General features: G+C 54.0%; 1 protein-coding gene across 4 annotated transcripts in view; it reads right to left on the bottom strand.

Annotated features, from left to right (window-relative positions):
• OTOF (otoferlin) overlaps positions 1–21,077 on the bottom strand; it is an 88,888-nt gene that overhangs the window by 14,493 nt on the left and 53,318 nt on the right. For all 4 annotated transcript variants that reach the window (XM_088796250.1, XM_074331805.2, XM_019735385.3 and 1 more), the window contains 19 exons: positions 16,055–16,186; positions 11,220–11,282; positions 10,765–10,849; positions 8,872–9,031; positions 8,345–8,531; positions 7,756–7,942; positions 6,165–6,388; positions 5,576–5,684; positions 4,865–5,045; positions 4,622–4,742; positions 3,923–4,023; positions 3,707–3,797; positions 3,416–3,532; positions 2,946–3,098; positions 2,372–2,561; positions 2,142–2,266; positions 1,637–1,771; positions 767–928; positions 470–589 (listed from right to left, as the gene is read on the bottom strand). In XM_088796250.1, coding sequence (XP_088652376.1) covers positions 470–589; positions 767–928; positions 1,637–1,771; positions 2,142–2,266; positions 2,372–2,561; positions 2,946–3,098; positions 3,416–3,532; positions 3,707–3,797; positions 3,923–4,023; positions 4,622–4,742; positions 4,865–5,045; positions 5,576–5,684; positions 6,165–6,388; positions 7,756–7,942; positions 8,345–8,531; positions 8,872–9,031; positions 10,765–10,849; positions 11,220–11,282; positions 16,055–16,186 — 2,643 coding nt within the window. The remainder of the gene's footprint in view (positions 1–469; positions 590–766; positions 929–1,636; positions 1,772–2,141; positions 2,267–2,371; positions 2,562–2,945; positions 3,099–3,415; positions 3,533–3,706; positions 3,798–3,922; positions 4,024–4,621; positions 4,743–4,864; positions 5,046–5,575; positions 5,685–6,164; positions 6,389–7,755; positions 7,943–8,344; positions 8,532–8,871; positions 9,032–10,764; positions 10,850–11,219; positions 11,283–16,054; positions 16,187–21,077) is intronic.

Below are 21,077 nucleotides of genomic sequence, written 5' to 3'. Positions count from 1 at the left end.
GGCTGGGCCCCCTGAGAAGGAATTGGGCAGTGGGTGGGCAGTGAGTCAGGAGGGGAAAAGCTAGAAGAGCTGATGAGGGGCAGGGTGTCCTCAAGGGGCTGCAGGGTGAGGGTGGGCATGGGGGTGGGCAGACAGGGCTGGCAAATGTCCCAGCAATGCAGCTGAGTGGCTTAGTGCAGACTGAGCATGTCCTGGATGGGTGGGAGCCTGGGTCTGCTGCTGCTGGCTCCAGGTGTGACCTTAGACAAGTGACTTCCCCTTCTTGTCCCCTTAGTCTCCTTGTCTAAAGAATGAGAAGTGGCCTGAGGCTACTGAAGACGCCTGGAGTTTGATGCAACAGTGTAATCTGTGCTTGTGACCCCAGATGGAGTAAGACAGTGGGAGGGGCAAGGCAGGGAGAGAGCACAGCAGGGCTTGTTCAGGGCGGGGACAGGAGGGATGAGAGGGGCAGAGGGGAGCCCTTATGTACCTCGATTCGGTATTTGCTGAGCACGGGCCGGATGCCCATGGGCACAGGCATGATAGGACCCCGATCCGTGTCCACGGGGCCACTGATGGGTGGCAGGTCGGCCTTCCCTTCCGGGCCAATCTGGGGGATGGGGGTCACAGTGTCACAGAGCCTCTCCCTCCCCAGGGCTCTCCCTCCCCAGGAATTATTTGCCATGTGATCTGGGGAGACAGCAAAGGCCCAATGCCCCAGCCCCCAAGAACCCTCAACTCCCATCAGACTGACCTCACAGCAGGATGGGGAGGAGCAGGGTCCTACCTGCAGCAGCTCAAAGGCAGCCAGGAGGTCTCCGGCGGTGGCGTTGCCACGGTAGATCTGATAGTACTCAAGCTGGGCTGGGAAGCGGGGTGGGCAGTACGCCTCATCAGCCATCTTCACCAGGGGCTTGGCGAAGGTCCGGCCCATGAAGTCGGTTTTGCCCTGATGTGACACACAACCAAGGTGGCTGCTTGGTGCTCGAGTTTACCAAGTGTGGTCATACCTGGGGTCTCTGTCCTTACCACAGCCCTAGGAGGTTAGGGGGCAGGTGTGATCACCCCGTTTCACCGAAGGGGAAACTAAGTCTCACCATAGACTTGCTCAAGACTATGCCAATAGTGAACGGCAGACACAGGACTCAAGACTAGAAATAAGGCCCTCCCACCTCTGGTCTAGGGCTCTCTCAGGGACCCCAGTAGCTAAGGTGGCCATGGTAAGTGGCTCCCCAGCTCTGGAGGGGTCATCCAAATCCTTCATCCCCTAACTCCAGAGCTCGTATGGATAGCTGGGAGGCTGTTAATGGCTGGTAGGTGTGGGCAGGGGGTTGGGGGTCCTTGGATGGGGGAAGGCTGGGAACAGTAGGGTTTGCTGACACATCTCCTGACTACCGAGCTCTGTCTATCTGTGCTAGGAGGTGGGGATGCACTGCTGCATCTCCTCCCTGAGGCTCCCTGAGGCCCACAGTGTCAGAAACCGGCCTCAGGGAGCCACCTGGGGTCTCCTGGAGGGGCTGGCCAGCAGTCCAGATGCCCAGATTCCCAGCAAGCACCCTGGCTGGGAATGAGGGGCTCTGCGGAGGTGGCCGTCAATGCAGGTGGGGTGCAGTGAGGAAGGGGCAGGTAGGTCCCTGGTGTCAGAGCTCAGCCATACCATGGAATCCTGGTCGTAGATTTCAATGACAATGATGGGGGGGTCGTCTCGCATCTCATGAGCTTCACCGTACAGCTCCAGGTTGTCAAACACTAGCATTTGGTCCCAGGTGGGGCACAAGGTCTCATTCAGCACCTGCAGTGTGGGGCAGGTTGTGGGGAGACAGGTAATAAATGGTGGTGGTGGGGCAGATACCAGAGCAGGAACCACCCCCAGTCACTTCTAGGGTACGCAGGGACAGGAGTGTCATGCTCCCTGACTCGTCTGGGAATCTTAAAATGAAGACTCATGTGAGGTCTGCTCCTGTCCCCCTCGCCTATGTTTTCCTTGTTCTCTGTTGAATATAACTGCAACTAGAGCCGCCATCAGTGTGGCCTGGGCCTGCAGTTATCTGCAAGCCTTTCCTCTAAGGCTCTGGGGAACTGGCTGATCTGTTTCTCCAGATCCCACAGACTCACAGGTCCCCAGTGCTCTCAAGGCCAGAGCCTCCTTCCTGGGCCCTCACCTCTGTGCACTGACTCTGATTGATGAAGAAGACGCGGGCAAAGGGGTCCGAGAGGCCGCTGCTGTCCGCGGCAAAGAGGCTGCGAGCCTGGTACATGTGAGCTCGGAGCTGGAACACCTGCCTCTCTGTGGGGAATGGCAGGCTGAGGCTCCTGGAGCAGGCGGGTCCCCAGCGCCCCCCGGGGTGAGGGCTGGGAGCCAGCCCCTCCCGGCCCAGGAGTCCCCACTCACTGGTGTAGACCAGGCTGATGGGTGGGAAGGAGTGCAGGCCCAGGCCCTGGGCTGCCTTGACCTCCTCGAAGCCACAGGGCAAGCCGCACAGGAAGTCCTTGCGCTGCTTGCTGAGGCCCAGCCACAGATAGAGCTCCAGCTTGGCCTGCACCGTCCAGCCAGCTGAGCCGAAGCCCCGTTTACCTGGCAGCTGGGGGTTGGCGCCGGGTCAGCTGCCAGGGCCCATGTGGTGAGGAAGGGGCAGGGGTCTGGCGGAGGCCTGGTCAGAGGTGCCCCCTGCCCCTCCACAGCCAACCCCCTGGGCTGGGGGGTGGGGGTGGACAACACAGCATCGAGGGGGGTGGGTAGGGTGGGGCCATGCTGTCTTCCCCCTGCTTATTCTCTCTCCAGCTCTTTCTTCTCTGAGCACCTGCTATTTGAGGGCTCCACCCCGTCCACTCAGGCCTGCCAGACCCCGGGTGGGGAGCTACCCCCTCCAAGGGGAGACTGACCCCTTGAAAGAAGCCAGATGCAAAGCCTGGGCCGCAGGCCCCCACCACGCACCCCCACCCTCAGCGTGGCCCCCTTCCGGCACCTTGAGGAAGAGTGTCTGGACCTTGGCGCAGTCCTTGCCCAGCTCCTCCTCCACGATGGAGAAGAGCAGGTCCTTGGAGGGCACGCGGGCGTAGGCGATGCGCTTGTTGTTGCTCATCATCCAGATGAAGACGTCGGGGATGCTGTGCTGGGGCTGCGGGGGGGGGGGTGGGGGGGCGGGGGGCCTGTGACTGAGGGGCTGCCTCGTGGCCGGGGCTCCCTCAGCCTCACTGGCTGCCAGGCCTGGGCCCGGAGAGGGAAGGACCGCAGAGGCTGGGTGTTTCTTCTCCCCCCATGGAGTGGGAAGAACCCGTGACAGAATGAAGAGCTTTTGCACTCCTGTCCCCCAATGGCTATCAGAGCAGGAGGGCCCTCCTAGGTGGTCCAGCCCAACCCCTTCCTGTGCAGCCCCGTTCTGGTCACTCCAGCTTGGGGCAGGGCAGCCTTCTGTGCCTGCCATCAGGGGCACACCTCATCTGCCAGGAAGCGCAGCTTCTGCAGGAAGTTCTGGCACTGCCTCAGCTTGTCCCGCACTGTGTGTCGCTTCACCTGTGCCCGCAAGGACTTCGCCTGCTGCCCCATGTTCTCCTGTTGGGGTGGAGGGTGTAAGGGGGGCTCAGGCCATGACACATGACGGAGGGGCTGTCCCTAGGTGCTGTGGCCTCTGAGACAGATATCCCCTCACCTCAGTTTCTCATTTTCACCTCCAGACCCTCCCTCTATCCCCTTGTGGTCCAGCAGTGGGGACCAGCACGTCCTCACCAGCTCCCTCATGCACGATTTGAGGCGCTCTCGATCAAGCCTGGTACGTGAAGAGTGGCCTTGGTCCTTGTCAGCAAGGGAGAGGAAGCGGCTGGGGGGTGAGGGAAGCAGGGCTCAGCAGAAGCCCCACCCGCAGGAGGCCTGCACGCAGCTCCTGCTATGCTCAGTGCCCCACTCCCCGCAGCCTCGCCCCCGCTGCCACCCCTGCCCTCTCACTGGCAGCCACCGCTGAGCTCCTCCAGGACGCCCCGCAGTCTGCGCTCAGGGTAGGACGTCTCCGTTTTGATCATCTCTTGCACGTCGTTCAGCCCTTCTTCCTGTGCACCAGGAGTGGGGGTGCATGCTGAGCCATAGCTCCCCTCCCAAACCTCCCCAGATGTCTCCCCCATTCATCAGGGAGAATGAGGTGCTAGTGACCTGGGACCTCTCACTAGCACCACTAAGTGTTCTGCCATCATCAGGACACCACCAATTTCCCAGGTTCTGTTTTCAGAGCCTGGGCCCTTTGGTTTCTGAAGGAAAAAGCTACATTTCTGCTCTGAATCTGTGCTCCTGGTAAATTCACAGGGGTGGGCAGAATGAGGGGGTGGGGAAGAGGTGCAGGCCAGAGACAGAGGGGTTGCCTAGTTTCCTGAAGGGAACCCCAGGACTGGATGGGCCAGGAGTCCCAGACTCCACTCCAGGTATCCCCTCAGGCCTGCTGCCCATTCCGGGGACCTGGGGGCAGGGACAAGAACATAGGTCTTGCTGGGGCCACTCCTGCAGTCCCTCCCCCTCCCCCACCCCAGGTCAGCTGCTGGGCAAACAGGCCTTGTGTGTTGCAGGGGGCCTTCCCTGGGCGAGGCCCTCTGACGTGCCCCTCCTCTCCTTGCCCATCCGCCTTGCCCTTCCTCTCCCACCACGGCTGGTGCTGACCAGCTTGTCTGCGATGTGGTCCATGATGTTGGCATTGTAGAGGCGGCGGCGCTGGTCCTGCCACCAGCTCTTGATGTAGATGCAGGGCTTGCGCTCCAGGTAGGGCAGATGGAAGTAGTTCCTGGGGCAGGCGGAGGTGGGAGGTTGAGGACTGAGGGCCCAGGGAGGTGAAAGACCCAGGACTCGAGAGGATGGGAGGAAACAGGCAGGCCCTCCCAGGACTCTCCACGCCACCTGGCTCACCTGTCGGTGACCTGGGGCCGCATGGGTGGGGTGGAGGAGACGGACGCCAGGTCCCCACCGTCCTCGGTCTCATCATCACTGGAGTTCTGGATCAGATCAACTTCCTCCTCGTCCCCAGGATTTTTCCGAGGCTGAGGCCGCTGGGGTCTTGACAGGCCATCAACCTCATTCCCATAGTTGCCTGGAGACAGGAGGGGGCACGTGAGGGCCTGTAGTCCTTTCACCACCAGGCCCCAACCTGCCCTCCAATCCAGGAATTGCCTTGGGAAAGTCAGGCAGTGGGGAAGGTGCTGGGGGTCTGTGCCAGCTCAGACGTGGTAGAAGACTTGCCAGGGAATGGTTCCCATGTCCTCCATGTCTGCAAAGATCTCGCAAGCAGCTCTGATGATTAGAGAGCTCACAGTCCAGCCCAGGACACAGCCCACATTCCCACTCTCTCGTCTCCATCCCCATAAAGGCCTCTGTCCTTTCCACAGGATGGCTTCTTTCTCCCTTTGTGTCCTAAACACAGCCTAGCGCTGTATGTGGAATTCAGGTCCACCTCGTAGGCGTGTGTGTACCACAGCCATGTGCTGCGTGCAGCAGGCTTGCTTGAGGACATGTGGACTTAAGTGGTCAAAGTTTCCCTCCCCCAGGCTGTGGTGCAGGGCTTAGCAGTGACCACCCAGCAGCCCTGAGGCCTGGAGACCCCTTTGTGAGCCCAGCCCTCACCTATGGTGATCTCAAAGGTGATTGGCTTATCTCCGTTTTTCCGATCGATCATGGAGGCCTCCAGGAAGGCTCCAAATAGAAAGAATTCTTCCATTTTTCCTGTGCAGCTCTGTGGGGAAGGTGGTTGAAGCCATCCTTAAATCTTAGCGGGGTCGCTGGGCCTGGGGCCAGGCCTCCTCCTACCATCTCACAGACAGGCCTTTGGGCTGATGGTGGGGATATCCCACCCAGTTGTGGAGCTGGGCAGCCCAGACCCTGAAGGACTCAAGGCCCAGTTTCTTTTGCCCTCTAGCCTGTATGTCCCTGAAGGAAGGACTAGCTCCGTACACCACAGGGACAGCCATGGCTGGGAACAGGGGCAGACATGAGACTCCATCTTGGGACCTCCAGGAGGAGCTTCAGCACAAGCAGTACAAGAGGACAGAGGTCCTTCTGGGGGGGGGGGGGGAGAGTGGGGTTCCTGGGGAGGGAGGTCTGGCGCTCTGAGGCAGACAGGGCAGCAATGGCCGAGCCCAGGCTCAGGCTGCCACGGTGGGAAGAGGGCTGAGCTGGGGATCCTGGAGAAGAGCAGAGCCCTCTGGGGCCTCACCTCCGAGACGGGCGTGGCCTGCTCCACCTGCACCTCCGTGGAGCTGGTGAGCTCAGGGTTGGAAGTGTCCAGGATCTCCACAGCCAGGCCCAGCATGAGGCGGGCACGGAAAGACACGCCCTCACCTAGGCCCTCATTCAGGTCCTGGTGCTCATCCAGGAGCGTGTAGTTGCGTGTAGAACCATACATGTTCACCCAGGCTGGACCCAGCGTGGGCAGGAAGCCTGCGGGCCGGGGAGGGGAGGAGAGGCCTGCCTGTGGGACACCCCAGGACCCACGAGGCGCAGAGGGATCTGTTTTGAGGGCTCCCAGCCTACAACTCCTGGTTGCTGAACTGAGGATCCCATGCCTTGCTCAGTGAAATGTTTGAGGCAGGAGAAGGCCTGTGGGGCAGCGCGTGGCTCACAAGAGGCTGCAGGGAGAGGTCGTGTCTGCTGTGTGTGGGCAAGTGTGGGGCACTTTCCTGGGTCGTGCTCCCTGCTTCCTTGTGCTTGGAGCAGGGGCTGCCTACAGTCTCCTTGAAAGACAGAAGCCAGCTCCTCCCAACTGCTCAGCATGGCCTTCCAGCCCTGTGCCATCTGTGTAGACCCCTCCCCTGTTTTCCAAATGTTGTTCCTCTCTCTTGGCCTGTTCAACGTTCCTTCCTCCACGAAGCCTTCCCAATTCCTAGTTCCAATTAACTTCTCCCGTCATTGGGATTTGTTGTGTCTCATGTGTAGTACGGACCCAGTTCTGCCTTATGTGTTTTGTTTGGTTGGTTTTTATTCTGCCTCCTTTAAAAAAATGTTATACTATTTTAAAAATGAAGATATAGTTCACATAACATAAAATTCACCATGTTCAACTGTGCAGCTCAGTGATTTTTAGTATATTCATTGTGCTATGCAAATAGCACCTAATTCCAGAACATTTCCATCCCCCTCAAAAAAAGAAAAAGAAAAAAAAAGACCTGGTATCTATTAGCAATTAGTCTCCATTCCCCCTCCCCCACTCCCTAGCAACCACTAATCTATTATTATACGGTCTGTCTCTATGGATTTGCCTATTCTGGACATTTTATATAAATGGAATCATACAATATGTGGCCTTCTGCCTTAGGTTTTGAGCATTTAGGAACACATCCATTTCCCTAATCTCCAGTGAGCACCGTGAGACTGGCAATGGAATCTTCTGTCGCTCTGTATCCCTGGTACCCAGCATGGTGCCCTGGTCCCAGGAGGGGTCTGTCCCCATAACAAGTCTATGGATAGGTACTAGGGCAGCAGTACACGTACATGTAATATGTATGCATACACACATATATAATCATTATTTTCAAAGAGATGTACAAAGGTCACACAGGTACTAACTGTCAGAGCTGGTGTCAAATCCAGGCAGCCTGGCTCAGGTGGGCCCAGTCAACTCTGTGCCGATCTGAGCCTTGACTTTCCACCTTTCCCTTGAGGTGGGAGCTGCTGACAAAGCCCTCACCGTGCCCAGTGCCTTTCAGGTCAAGGTGTGGGATGGGGATGGCGGGGTGAGGGGGGCGTGTGTCATTCACTCCTTCCTTTCAGGATCCCACCGCCACCATACCCAGACTCCTCTCGCTGACCTTTGTCTCCATCGTTAGAAATCTTGCGCAGGTCAATGAAGTGGGTGCCAATGGCCACGTCGTTGACTTTGTCCGAGTCCCGTATCTGCACCTTCATGCGTTTGCAGAGCGGGGGGAACAGGTCTGTGAAGACCACCTGCTCATTCCACAGTGGCTCGTAACTGTTTTTCTGCACTGAAGTCTTGCCCTAGCGGGAAGGAGCGAGCATTAGGGTGTGTGTGTGTGTGTGTGTGTGTGTGTGTGTGTGTGTGTGTGCTTACCTCCCGCCCTCTTCCCTACCCCAGCCTCTCAGAATCTCTTCTTGTTTGGTGCTCCCCCCTCAGCTCTCGGTCTCTAGGACCCGGAGGCAGGGAGGCCTCCCTATGTCCTGTCCAGGCTGCGATGATTCCCAACCTGGCTTAACCCCACCAGCCCCTCTTGGTTGGAGCTCCCTCATCTCTTACTCTTCTCCCTTTACAGGTAAATGCACCAGGGTGATCACAGGACAATCTCCTGGCTTCCCGTGTTGCCTCATGTCTGCCCCCTGACCCCTATACCCATTTAATGCCTGTCACCCAAAGCCCCAACGTCCACACCCTGTACTCAGTACCTTCTGGCCAGCAAAGAAGACTTGTACATAGGGGTCGACCAGGTCCTTGTTGTCCCCGATGAAAGCCTTCTTCATGTTGGCCATGAGGCTGGTGTTCATACGGGGCAGGCCCTCTGCTCGGTAGATTTTCACGTAGAACCGGGCCCACTGGCGTTCAGCAGGCACCCCCTCGGGGAGCAGTAAGTTCCTGCCGGCACATACAGCTGGGGCACCAGGCCCAGGTCCCCTAACTCCTGTCCCAGCATCTATATACTCCTGGGTCTGAATCAAGCTCTGTGGTCCCCTGCTCTGCCTCAGTCCTTTCTCTCCTGTAAGAAGGAGAGTCTGGGGACACTGAGGCCAGCTCTTATGAGATGGGACCTGGCCTCAGTCCTTCCACAAAGAGCTGGGCCATCTGGAGGTGGGTGAGAACAGGAGTAAGGGAGACAGAAGGTATGATCTCTGGGCCAAGTCCACCCCAGGGCTCCTTCTGGGGGAGGGAAGGGCTGGGTCAGGTCAAGAGGCGCTGGGGAAGATGGGAACCTCACCCTTCAATGTCATCCTCCTCCGTCTCGTTGGCCTTGTGGGGCGTCTTGATGTTGTCTCCCTTGCCCACAACGGCAACGTCACACTTCACGTAGCCCTTTAGCCCAGCGGAGATGTCATCAGGGTCAGACAGGATGGCCCACTTGTGGTGGAACTGGTGCTCTGTGGTGGTGAAGATTGGGGACTGCACCTGCTGCCCCCACCCCGGGTGGCATCCTGCCCTCAGGGCAGACAGAGACTCTGTGGAGCTGAGGGCCTTCTTGGTCCCTAGAGCTCAGGCCATTAGGTCCCCCAGACTTGGGGCCACAGCAATGCCTGCCGCTGGTCCAGGGGGGACAGGTGTTCCTGAGCAGGGACAGCTGGGGCAAGGCCCTGCACACAGTTGTGTGGTGTGGCTTCAAAGGGAGGAGCCTCCCAATTGGTTTCTCTGCCTGCAGCCCTCCTGCCTGACGAAGCAGAGGCCGGGTGACTAACCAGGTATTGGGGCCCTAGGCTGGATGGACACCGGACTAATGAATGATCTGAGGCCCCTCCATCCTAACACTGTGATCTTCGTGACATTGTATTGCCACTGTCAAGGGCATAGGGGGCACTGCTCAGCCCTGGGGTGGAGGACCTCCTCTGGATGCCAGTGTTTTCCAACCAACTCTGCATGCTTCCTGGGAAGCCCGAGTGGCAGGCTGCCCCCTCTCCCCGCTCCCTGCAGGGCTGATGGTCACGAAGGCCACTCTCTCCTGAGGACCACAACATAGGTGGGGCAGTGGGAAGGCACTGGCCTGGCAGCCGGGAGACCTGCCTCTATTCCCAGACCTTGCGCCAGTCCCTCCATCACCCTGGGCCTCAGTTTCTCCATCATCATAGAGAGATCAGACTAGATGTTTTTAAGGTCTCTTGCAGCTCAAGTGTTCTATAATTTTGTGATTTTATGTGTATAATCTTGGGGTTTGGACGCAGATTCTCAGACCGGTCTGAGTCACAGCTATAATGCACCAGCTGACGGTCTATTCAGTGGGATCATGAGAAATTGCCAATTTGTTTAACCTAATAGTTCAGTGTTATCTCCAAGCCACTTAACTTCTCTTGGCCTCGTTTATCTTGTCTGTAAAATGAAAAGGAATGGTGATGCGTACCTCACTGTACTGTGAAAGTCAAATGTGACGGTCTGGTGACATTGTATTGCCACTATCAAAGGGCCTCGTGGGGTCATTACCACACCTCCAGTGGTGGGTTCGCTTCAGGGACATGGGGTGAGACCCAATGGCAGGTTGGATGCCAGTGGTTTCTAAGCTGGCCAGGTGGTCAGTTGTCATTTGTCAGGCTGAAGGCACCTTTTTGCCTTGTCCAATCCTCACAAGCCCTCTGGACCACCCCTTGGGGTTCCCTCATCAACCCCATACAGTGTTGGTCTGCCGGTACCTACAGAGCTGCTCATCAGATGCAGCCCCACGTGGCTGTTCTCAGGTGGCCTGGGTCCCTTAATGGGTGGTCAGAGAAAGAGTTTTTAGAATCCGACGTCCCTCAGAAGCTGCTATGCTGCATTTGGCTTTGAGGACAGTGGGGGTCTGGAGTCACACAGCCTCATTTTACCCCAGACCAACTGGGTGACTGGGAAAGCCCTGGTACTTCTCTGAATCCCTGGCCCTTCAACTGCAAAAGGGGTGATGCCACAAATCTTACAGGGCTCTTGTGAAGCCAGCAGACTGGGTGCAATAGTCACGGTGTTGGTGTCCAGACTGGATATGCCCTCCTTCTGCACGGCTGTGTACTCACCGCCCCACATGAGTTCATGGTCTGGGCCAGGCTGGGCCCGGGGACCCCCAAGGCAGGAAGGACGGGCTGCACCACACTCCCTGAGCCATGTGCACCTGTGCTGACCGGGCCGCGCAGCTACTCACCAGGCTGGGAGTACACGGTTCCCACATCCATTTTGAAGGACCCCACGAGGGTGCCACTGCGCAGCAGGTTCTTGGAGTGAATCACCTTCCAGGCAGAACCAACAGCCGCCAGTCAGGTCCACCTCAGTCTTTCTGGGGACCCAAGCTTTTCAGTCCCCAAGTGGGAGGGCATTTGGCAGGGCAGGGGTGGCTCGCCGAGGCTCAGCATCAGCCCCTCCTGCCCTGGCCTGGTTTTGCAGGCTGCCAGGTACAGGTGAGTAGGTTGTACACTATACAACCTAGCTAGAGGCACCAGCTAAACGGGCAAGAGGGGCCCGTATCCAGGCTGTGCCCGGCTTGCCCACCCATGTGTCTGTGCGTGGGGATGGTCCGCCCAGAGGGGGAGCTCTTTCCAAGTTTGCACAAAGGTGCAGTGTGAGCTAGTGGCACTGTGTGCCAGGGTTGCTCCCACTCACCGAGATTTTGATGATCTTGTCAAACATGACGTCAGGAGAGACATGGAAGTCGAAGACGAAGTACTGGAGGGGGGAAGGACCCAGACCTGCTGTCACCACTGGGCATCGGCTGACGGCCGGGGCAATGCCAGGCCCCTCCCTCCTGGTAGTGCCTGTCTGCACCCCGGCCATTTCCCCTGAGCCCGGTAGTTTGGATGAGCCGGCAACCACTCGTCCTCCGGACCCTGGGGCAGGTGGGAGGTGGGGCCCCCAATAGGAGGGCAAGACCCTACGCCGTGGGCAGGGCCAGTGCCAGCCAGTGTGGGCAGGGGAGGGAAGTGGGAGCGTCGATGGAACAGTACGCACTGAGGTGCTATGTTTGGAAGGGCTGGGCCAGGGAGCCGGGAGACTGTAGTTCTAGTCCTGATTTTGCCCCTTTCCAGGGTGTGGCCTAGAGCAATGCATTTTCTGAATCTTACCTCCCTGAGTTGTGAAAGGAGGGTAATGACACACACCTCAGAGTCCTGTTCTGAGGCTTGATGACGTACTGTGACATATTTCACTGATCTAAGCTGCCAATGACTCTAACACACACCATGGTTCTAAAGGCCTTGTAGACACTGCCATTAAAGCACAATGTTTCATGGCCTAGAGGATATGGCCCAATGTTAGAGATGCTCAAATGTAAAAGAAGGTGAGCATCAGAACTGATGAGCGACAGTGGAGGAAGGCACTTAGCCTGCTCTAAGTGTAAGGTGCCGTGGGCGTGAACAGGCCTCTCCAGGTGGGAGCTGCCACGCCCAGTTGTCACGCCCACCCATTTCCCCTGGCCTTGGTGTGCAGGCACTGGGAATGAGGGCGTGTGGAAGCAGTGAGCAGAAGTATACCTGCTTTGGTGAACTGTGGGCAGGGAGAAGGAAGAGGTGTTGCCAATGTACTCGGGGTAAATGTCTGGAGAATCTGCTCCTGGCCACTGGAGGTTCACACAGACCGTTATGGGTAAAGGTGCCGGCTTTAGAGCCAGACAGACCAAGCTTTTAATGCTGGACCAATCACTTCCTTTCCTGAGCCTCAGTTTACCCCTCTGTGATGTGGGGCGAATGATCCAGGGCCTCCATGCTGAACCGCTCCAAGGGGAGGGGCTGGGAGGTACAGCTGTAAAATCTAAATGAGATAACCTCTGACAAGCGTTCTATCAGGCGTGCGCATGGTCAGTGCACAGGGAACACCAACTGCTACATGTGACAGTAATATGTCCGGTCATGCTGGCTGGGGGGACTGAAGCTCTGGAGAGATGGGTGGACATCCAGACACACAGATTGCAACTGACGCCTTGGGGCTGACGGAGATGCCCAAGGAGAGTGTAGGAGAGAAGCAGGTCCAGGACAGGCCTCCACGAAGCAGAGCATTTCAGCAGTGGGCAGAGTGAGTGAAGCTGAGAAAGGCAGTGAGGGGAGGAGCTGGCGAGGGGGGAGGCAGAAGAGGGCCCCGGAGGGGCGGAAGGAACCGGGCAGTCAAAGAAGGGAGCAACAGTTATTCTTAGACATAGCAAGGCCCTTGGTACATTGAAGGATGGGCAGTTTCAGTGAAGCCATGGGGCAGAAACGACTACCTGCAGAGACTGAGGTGTGATTGGGAGGGGAGGGGACAACTCACATGGATGGGAGGAGAGAGGTGGTCACTAGGAGCATGTGGGATTGAGGAAAGACATAGCTAGATGGATGAATGGATAGTGGGATAGATAGATGATAGATATAGATAGATAGATAGATAGATAGATAGATAGATAGATAGATAGATAGATAGATAGAGACAGACCTCTAGTTCCTATCCTTGATCATGCATGGTTTTCCATTATCGTACTTAAAGAGAATATGTGAGAGTAGAACACCTTATAGGCCAAGGAGCCGAAAGAAAAGTACAGGCAGAGTAGGTGGTGTTGAGTGGATGATGTAATGCAGATTTGCTGGGCTGTAGAGAGACAAGGATCCAGGAAAGGGGAGAGGTGGTCAGGCAGAAGGAAGGTGCCAGTGGCCGGGACCAGATACACCCACAGAGAAGGGGTCTCGGCCTGGTCAGGTTGTTCTGGGAGGGTGATGGTCGTGAGCCTCCCTTCACACAATGACAGGTCCAGAGCCAAGCCCAGGCCAGGTGCCTTAGAGCCATGGCAGCCCTAGGAGAGCAAGCGAGCTACTGCAATCAGAATGTTGCAGGCTTTGAGCTGTCTGTGGTCCTACTCTTTGTATTTCCTGTGCATATTTCCCTTTTGTAATCACTTAAGTATCTGCTGAGTCATGTAGTTCATTGTCATCTCTCTCTATTGTGATTACTGGAGCCAAAAGAAGTTTCTCAGAATTAGCCAGAAGCAGTACACCCCGGGGCCAGGGGGATACTTTTCAATGAAGAGGAACATGGCATAGGAAGAGAAGGAAAGGGGAAGAAAGTCGAGCTTTGGGGCTGGGAAGACAGTGTAGAGTGGTGGTCGGTTCTCCATGGGGAGGGGGTTAACCCCTGGGGGACATGGCAACGTCTGGAAACACATCTGGATGGGGGATTGCTATTGGCACCTAGTGGGTAGAAGCCAGCAGTGCTGCTCAACCTCCTACAATGCGCAGGACAGCCCCCCCCCCCCCCAAACTATCCAGTTCAAAATAGCTATAGGGCTGAGGTTGAGAAATCCTGGTTTAGAGGAAACAGAAATTGAGCAAATTGGAGCTGCTTGGGTTTGTGAAAAAGAACAAAAATATGATCAAGAACAAATTCAAGATTCACGTCACTGGAATGAATAGTCTAGTGGCTATAAATATGGAGTTTAGAAAATGGTTTCTAGGCTGGAACTAGGAGGTGGCCTGTTAGGGCAGAAACTGTTGACGTTGCAGCCTCCAGGTTGGCAGGCAGGGGCCTGGACCATAGGAGATGCTGAGGAAATGTGTGCTTTTTCCTGTGGGTGAATATCATTTCAACAAAGTGTTACCGAACCCCTCCAGGTCCATCCCAGGCTCTGGGCTGGGCCGTAGTGAAGCAGGAGACTGGGAGCCTCCAGTCCACCAAGGAGACGGAGACATGAAGGACCCACCACAATTCAGGGACGTTACTGTCACAAAGAGAGAAGTGCACTGACCTCTGACACAGAGAGTGCAGGGAAGGCTGCTCAGTGGCAAGGACACTGGAGCTGGGCCCTGCAGGGTGAGTAGGAGTTTGCTGGGGAAAAACAGCATTGGGAGATCAGCTCTGTTTCCTTGGGAAGGAGGAAGCAATTTGAATGAAACATGAGGCACGTGGGCTTGGTGCAAAGTGAGCCCTTGAGACAGCCAAATGTGGCTTTGCCACTATCAAATAACCGTGGAAGGCCATGGACTCCTGTCTCCATATCTGTTAGGGGAAAGTAGACCCTTATCTAGGCTGGAGTCTTTTCCAGTCAGAGATGTGTCCTGACGTAAGGTCAGAGGTGTTGAGCCTGAATTTCCTGACTCCTGGGAAGATGCCAAATGGGGGTGGGGAAGTCCTGAGCACTGATGTTTCAGCCCTATCGGCCTGTGGGAAACCAGCTGTGAGAACAGGGTCTGTCATGTGGTCACACAGGAGACTTGGGCCAGGCCCCAGCCCTGGCGTAGGTCCCCGTGAAAGGGCAGAAGTGTGCTCAGGTTTTCTAACTGAAAATGCACAGCGAGAGGACTCCCACAGCATCCCAAGAGATGCCCTCCCCCTAGTTACAGATGGTACCCTCAGCCCTCACCACTCCTCAGGGCAGATGCTGAGACACAGGACACAGATGCCTTACGTGGGCCAGCCTGGCACCCTCACTGCATGGAGCCACTGGGAGAGGCAGCCTGGATGCCCCTTCCAGGAAAGAGAGGGCCAGAAGCCCCAGGCCATGGCTTCTGGAATAGTCCAATGTGTGTTCAGGCATCTGAGGGAAACCTAGGTATCCCTCATCAGAGCTGATTGAGATGGGTTTCCTTCTGGAGCCCAGAGCCAAGATGATGTGTCTGGGGTGGCATTCCAAGGTGGCAGACAGAGCACTGGGCTGAGGCTGGACAGTCTGGGCCCTTCTCTGTCAATGGGACTGACTGTGATCTTGGCCCTTTCCATACTGAGCCCTCAGTCTCCTCTTCTGTAAGGTGGGGAGATTGAACTAAAAGGTCTCTGAGGTCCTTTGACCTTGATGTGGCCTCAAACAGCTGCAAACAACAGGAGTGGGCACTAGGCCTTTTCTCTCTCACACCCAAGAGTCAGGGCCAGAGCTCTGGAAGGAGCCCCACCGAGGTTCAGGTACCCAGGAAGGCAGCCTAGCAGAGAGGCTGAGCACTCAGAACCCAACCCTGGCATTTAGCACTGGGCAAGATCTTTCTCCAGGAGCCTCAATGTCCCATGGTATAAAATGGGATTCATGGTGACACCCTCTGATGGCTATTGTGAGAGTCAGAAGAGATGACGCACCTAAAGCATTTAGAAGAGTGCTTGGCATCTAGCAAGTGCTCAAAATGTGTCAATGCCACCATGGGCTGGGGCTGGAATGAGATGGCACTGCCCCAGGGTTCTGGCCTGAGAAACAGCTGGGCCCAGGCTTTTTGGGGCGTGAGGTTCCCTGAGACACTGCTGAGAGCTGCACAGGGGTACCTGGGGCAGTGTCCCCAGACCAGTGTCAGGCTGGGATCTAGACCGGGGGTTCCGAGGATGTGGCACTGCACAGCAGTGTGCTGGGGGTTGTAACAGGGTGGGCCAAGGTCACCCGATAGTAGCCCTTTGTGCCCCTTGACTCCCAGTTGCTCCTTTGGGCCTGGGTGGGGCTAGGGCCCAGCCTCCTGCCATATGTTTGGAGGTCCCTTTCCCCACCTGGGGTCGTGGGTACTGACCTCATTATAATAGGGGCAGTTAGTGGACTCCTTCATGGATGTGTACTTCTTGTCATCGCCCACCTCCACGCACACCACAGGGTCCATGTTCAAGCCCACCAACTGCCGAGCTTCGATCACTGTGATGCTGACCTGCAGGGAGGAGAGAGAGGCCGGAGGGAAAGCCGTGTGAGCCCCGGAGCTGCTCTTGCGGAATCAGGCCCAGGCAGTGGGCTGGACGGTGCCGGGAGCCGGCACTGGACTTGGGTTCCATTCTGAGCACTGCCTCTAATCTGTGGGTGATGCGATGCTATTTCCCTGCTAAGCCTCACTGTCCTCGTATATAAGGGTGGAGCACGGGCTGGACAATCTCTAAGGAAGTGTGCACTAGAATTACTGGGGGAAGGGCGGTGGTGAAAATCCCTGATGCCCAGCCGCACTCCGGACCAACTGGATTCAATCTGGATGGGGAGGGAGTAGAATGGGGGTAAGGGAGAGCGGCAGTGTTTTTAAAGCTCCCAGGGGATTTCAAGTGCTCTAGTTCTTTCCAGAATAAAAGTCTCTACCTCATGGAAGGTTGCAAACCCACCTCCCAGGTTTCATGCACTCAAGAATTAAGATTTCCATGTATCCATTCACATGCATTGAATTTCCTGCTCCAGCATTTCTCATTTTAAGCCTGAAAGCGTTGCTATCTTTTTGTGTCTCTGGAATTTGGCCCCCTTTCCACATTCCTGGTTTTCCCCTCTTAGCTTAATTTCTTTGTTTGAATGCCCAGTGAGGCTTTGGCGCCCACCTGAGCCACCTCTTCTGCCTTGACGCCTGTCTGTGCCATGCACTCTGTCTTTTCAGTGGCATCCAGCTCCCCAGAATCTGACCTCTGTACTGGGAAGCCCTTTCTCAGTTGTTCGTCTCTTCAACAAATATTTACTGGAAACCTACTAGGGGCCATGAACAATCAATGAAACAAACTCCTTCCCCTTATGGAGCTTACAATAAATAATTATTGGTTCACAGCTTTTAAGCTAGAAAAGGAAATATATATATATATGAGAGAGAGGTGTGTGCGTGTGCACATGTATACTTCCCCTGAACCCTCATTGTAAACCATTAGCTCTTGTTTGGGGTTTGGACGTGTCAGTCCCCATTAGAGTGGCCGTGATAAAATAGAGGCACAGACTTGGGGCTGCTGGACAGGCACTGAGCCCCAGACCTGATATATTACCAGGTGTGAGAACATGTAGGCTCACTGAGCCTCAATTTTCTCAGCTAGAAGTAGAGATACCACGTATCCATTAGGTTGTGTGAAGGTTAAATGAGATAATGAGCATCAAAGTGCTTCATAAACAGTAGAAAGCTTTAGAAAATGTGAGCTATTGTTATAAATGGCTTCTCCAATAGAATTTACCTTCAGTTAAGTGGTTGCTTTCCCAAGTAGATAGGGTCATACATGAGGCTTATGATTGTTTCAGTCAACTCTCTTGAACTTGCATTTTAACAAAATAGCCTTCGCTAGGCTAAAATTAGCATTTACTTCAGCACAGTCTTCTAACAAAACTGTACGGTTGCCTTTCTTGCTTCTTATCTTGGAGGTTTGGTATTTTAATTGCTATGCTTTGATGCAACTTCTAAATATGATTTTACTCAAGAGAATTGTTTTCCATTTTCATAAAAAGGAATAACTATGAAAATTATCATCCACTGCATCTATCAAAGACTTATAAATATTCTAAAGGCCAAGAAAAATCCACACATCAAAACTAAAGATGTTAAGAAAAATAGAAACTCTGATGCCAACGAGAACGTTGCCAGAAAAGTACATAGAAATGGAAACTGAATGTTTACTAATCGAAGTAACACTTGAACTATGAAAGCAAGCATTTTTATTTGAAAGTTGAAGTGTGAAAGGGAATGGAGCTTGGAATCTGGAACTCTGAAGAAGTTCAATCGTCACCATTTTTTCGGGGAGTTAAAATAACTTAGAGCTAAGTTACTTAGCTCTGAGAGTTTACTGTGAAGAGAGTAAATAGACACTAGAAGTCCTTCCAGAATATTCTTTGCCTAGTTTATATAGTTTTAACCTCTATGAAACTTTTTATGCCAAATATATATTTCTAACGTCTCATCATTTTCCCCCCACAATAAAGCCCAACTCTCCCCTCCATTAAAAAAACAAAAACAAACATTCTGTAACTCAAGAGTGGGAAGTAGACACACAGTTGTGGCATAGTAAGATATGCCATCAGCAGATTAACTTTCCCAGTGTGAGCAGTTGGTTGATTTTTATGTTTTTCAACCAGAGACCCGGCCATGATGTTTGCCCTCTATGCTTTTTCAGGACCCAGAGTTTCTACCCTCTTCCACTGAGCAGAGCCAGCAATGGAGGACAAGCCTGGTTGGAAGCTCTAACACACAAGAGGTCGGAGGTGGAGAGGGGACAAGGGCAGAAAGTTGAATGGAGCAAAGGGGGGAGGAGAGGCTCCAGATGGTGCTTTTGTTGGCTCAGTGCCCCACCCACCAGAGGAATACTAAGCATACAAGATTGAGGCATGGTGTTGGTGGGGGAGGTGACATGCCATTTCTGCTGCCCCTGCCCCCACCTGGGTCCCTGTGGAAGGGAAATGTATCACTTGGACTTGAAATTAAAAATAAAAAATTTGAGGGAGGGGATTGGGCATGCTTTCCTCCTATCCTCCAGTCATCAACAGAGGACTTGATTTTTCCAGGATGAAAGATGAAGTTAAATAGAGCTATAAAGGGACCAACTGAGCAGCTGACCCGGGAGACTCTTTTGGTAATTGACTATTCCATCCTCTCCTTCCAAGATAAGGGATGTAATCCCCAGGCGGCTTCATGAAAGCCATCACAAGGAAGATGCTGAATGTAATCTACACCTCTGTCCTGGGAGAAGCCAAGAGTCATGGTGCTTTGTGACGCGTTTGCGAGTGATCTGATCATGCTGCAAGGACGTCAGCTGGGAGCTGGAGATGAGAGGTGGTAGGCCCTTTAGCACTGCTCTTCTGTTGCGTCCTTTACCTTTCCTCATCTCCTGATGGCGGAGATGTAACATGACCAGATCTGCATTTTGAGAAGATCGTAGAGGATGAAGGGAGGGAGGCAATCTGAGGGTGATGGGCGGCGGGGGGAAGGACCAGATAGGAAGTGAGTGCAATATTTCAGTTGAGGCTGGCGGTTTAGGGTCAATACAAGGAAGATGACATGAAGGCGAAAACTGGAGAGATGTTTGGAGGTGAAAACGTATTAGGTCTTGGTGCAAGAGAGAGAGTAGGAAAGAGATGCAAGACTCCATGACCCACCAAGAACATCTCTGCCAAGTGTCCAGCTTTGCTCACTCTGATGGGGAATCTGCATATTCACAGGGAGGAGACTGTGACTTCTTGCTTTTGAGATGCCAATAATCAGGAAAGGGTTTGCACATTACACTCATTCTAAACAGAAGACACAAGGGGTATGGGTGCGCCATGCTCTTTTCACCATTCTGAGCCCTCGAGATCCTTCCTGGATCTGAGTTCAGCTAAGTCTCTCCCTTCTTACCAAGTGGGTGCCCTTTTTGAGGTCTTTCTAACTCAATAAAGCCAAGTTCTCCAAGAAAGTAAAGTTCTTTCTGGTAGGCTTTCTTGCTTTATATGTTGTATTTATTGGAAGCAAGAATAATTCCACATTTGCATTTTCATAGCTCTCTCAAAGTGTCTTAACACACTTTCAAGTTGAGATGTGAATGAACCTGTCAGGAAATACCATGTTACCAAATTAAATATAACTGTTTTGTTTACAAAGCCTTTGAAGGGACAATGTCTGGTATACTTAAGAAAAGTCTCTGGCAGGAAACAGTTTGAAAGAGCTTTGGAAAACAAGCAGTAGGTAGTAAGCTAAAGACGAACAGGGACCAGTGGGAACAACTCTCTACAAGGCTTAATTAGAGAGAAATTAGTCTCTCTGACTGCTCCAGTTAGACAACCTTGGATTTGAGCCCTGCTTCCAGCTTTGAATAACTGTAACCTGGGCAAGCTCCTTACCCTCCTTGGGCCTCAGTTTCTCACCTATGAAATGTAGTAATACCTATATTTGGAGGATTGTAGGAATGACATTAACTAAATGGAAAACACAGCTCCTAGCCTAGCATAGAGTCTGGCACATAGTAAACCTTCAAAAAAGAGCAGTTTCATTAACAGCAACAACGACGACTTCATTTTCTATGTGTCCTTACCCAGCAGGCTGGTGACTTTGTACAGGGAATGGTATCTGACTCTGAGGTATTTGTTCTTTGGGATTTTCCTGTTCTCAGCACTAGAGGAACAAAGCCCTGAGCCCAGTCCCCTGGAAATGCCCTCAGAAGTCTAAGGACAGTTTGTGTTTGGGTTTTGGCAGAGAAGTGAGGGGGTAACATTCTCAAATCTTCAAGGAGCTCAGTGGCTTGAGGTTGTCTAAAACCACAGGGGCAGGGACACTTGACATTGCCTGGGGTTATTTTTCAAGCCCCTGGGAAGACAAGGTGTGTCCTGAGAAAACATGACCAGATGTACCTGATACAAAAACAAGGTGGTGTCTAGTCCATTATATCATCACCTGAGTGAGGTGAGGTGGGGCTCTCTTTAAAGAAGATGGTGGTATGCATGGGGCCTGGGAAATGGGCATAAAAGAAAAGCTGTAACCTAGGAGAGAGGGCTCACCCTGAATGAATGCCCAGTAGTCTTCTGACCTATAGCTGGGTCTCATTAGCCCCCAAAGAAGGGCCTAGAGCATCGGATGGTCTCTGGGTCCTTCCTGTTTCCAGTTTATAAATAGGTACTAGGTGCTTCTGGGGTGTACATTAGTTTATTGTGAGTTGTGTTAGTGTCACTCAGTGTCTCAGGCTCTGATCAATTTGGGGAGAAGAAACAAAATTGAGGGTGTGGCCTGCAAAACTGAGGATCAGGTCCTAGGCTGGAAGGGCTGCACTGGGGCCCAGTTAGCCGGTATGGGCCCGTCCCAGCACTGACCAAACATTCTCATGACCCATCCTGCTGGCACTGCGGTCACATTG

This window comes from Rhinolophus sinicus, chromosome 2, assembly GCF_057876585.1.
Source record: "Rhinolophus sinicus isolate RSI-liver-muscle chromosome 2, RSI-T2T, whole genome shotgun sequence".
Taxonomy (NCBI): Eukaryota; Metazoa; Chordata; class Mammalia; order Chiroptera; family Rhinolophidae; genus Rhinolophus; species Rhinolophus sinicus.
The sequence above is the reverse complement of the archived record's forward strand: the minus strand, read 5'-3'. Positions and strand labels throughout refer to the sequence as shown.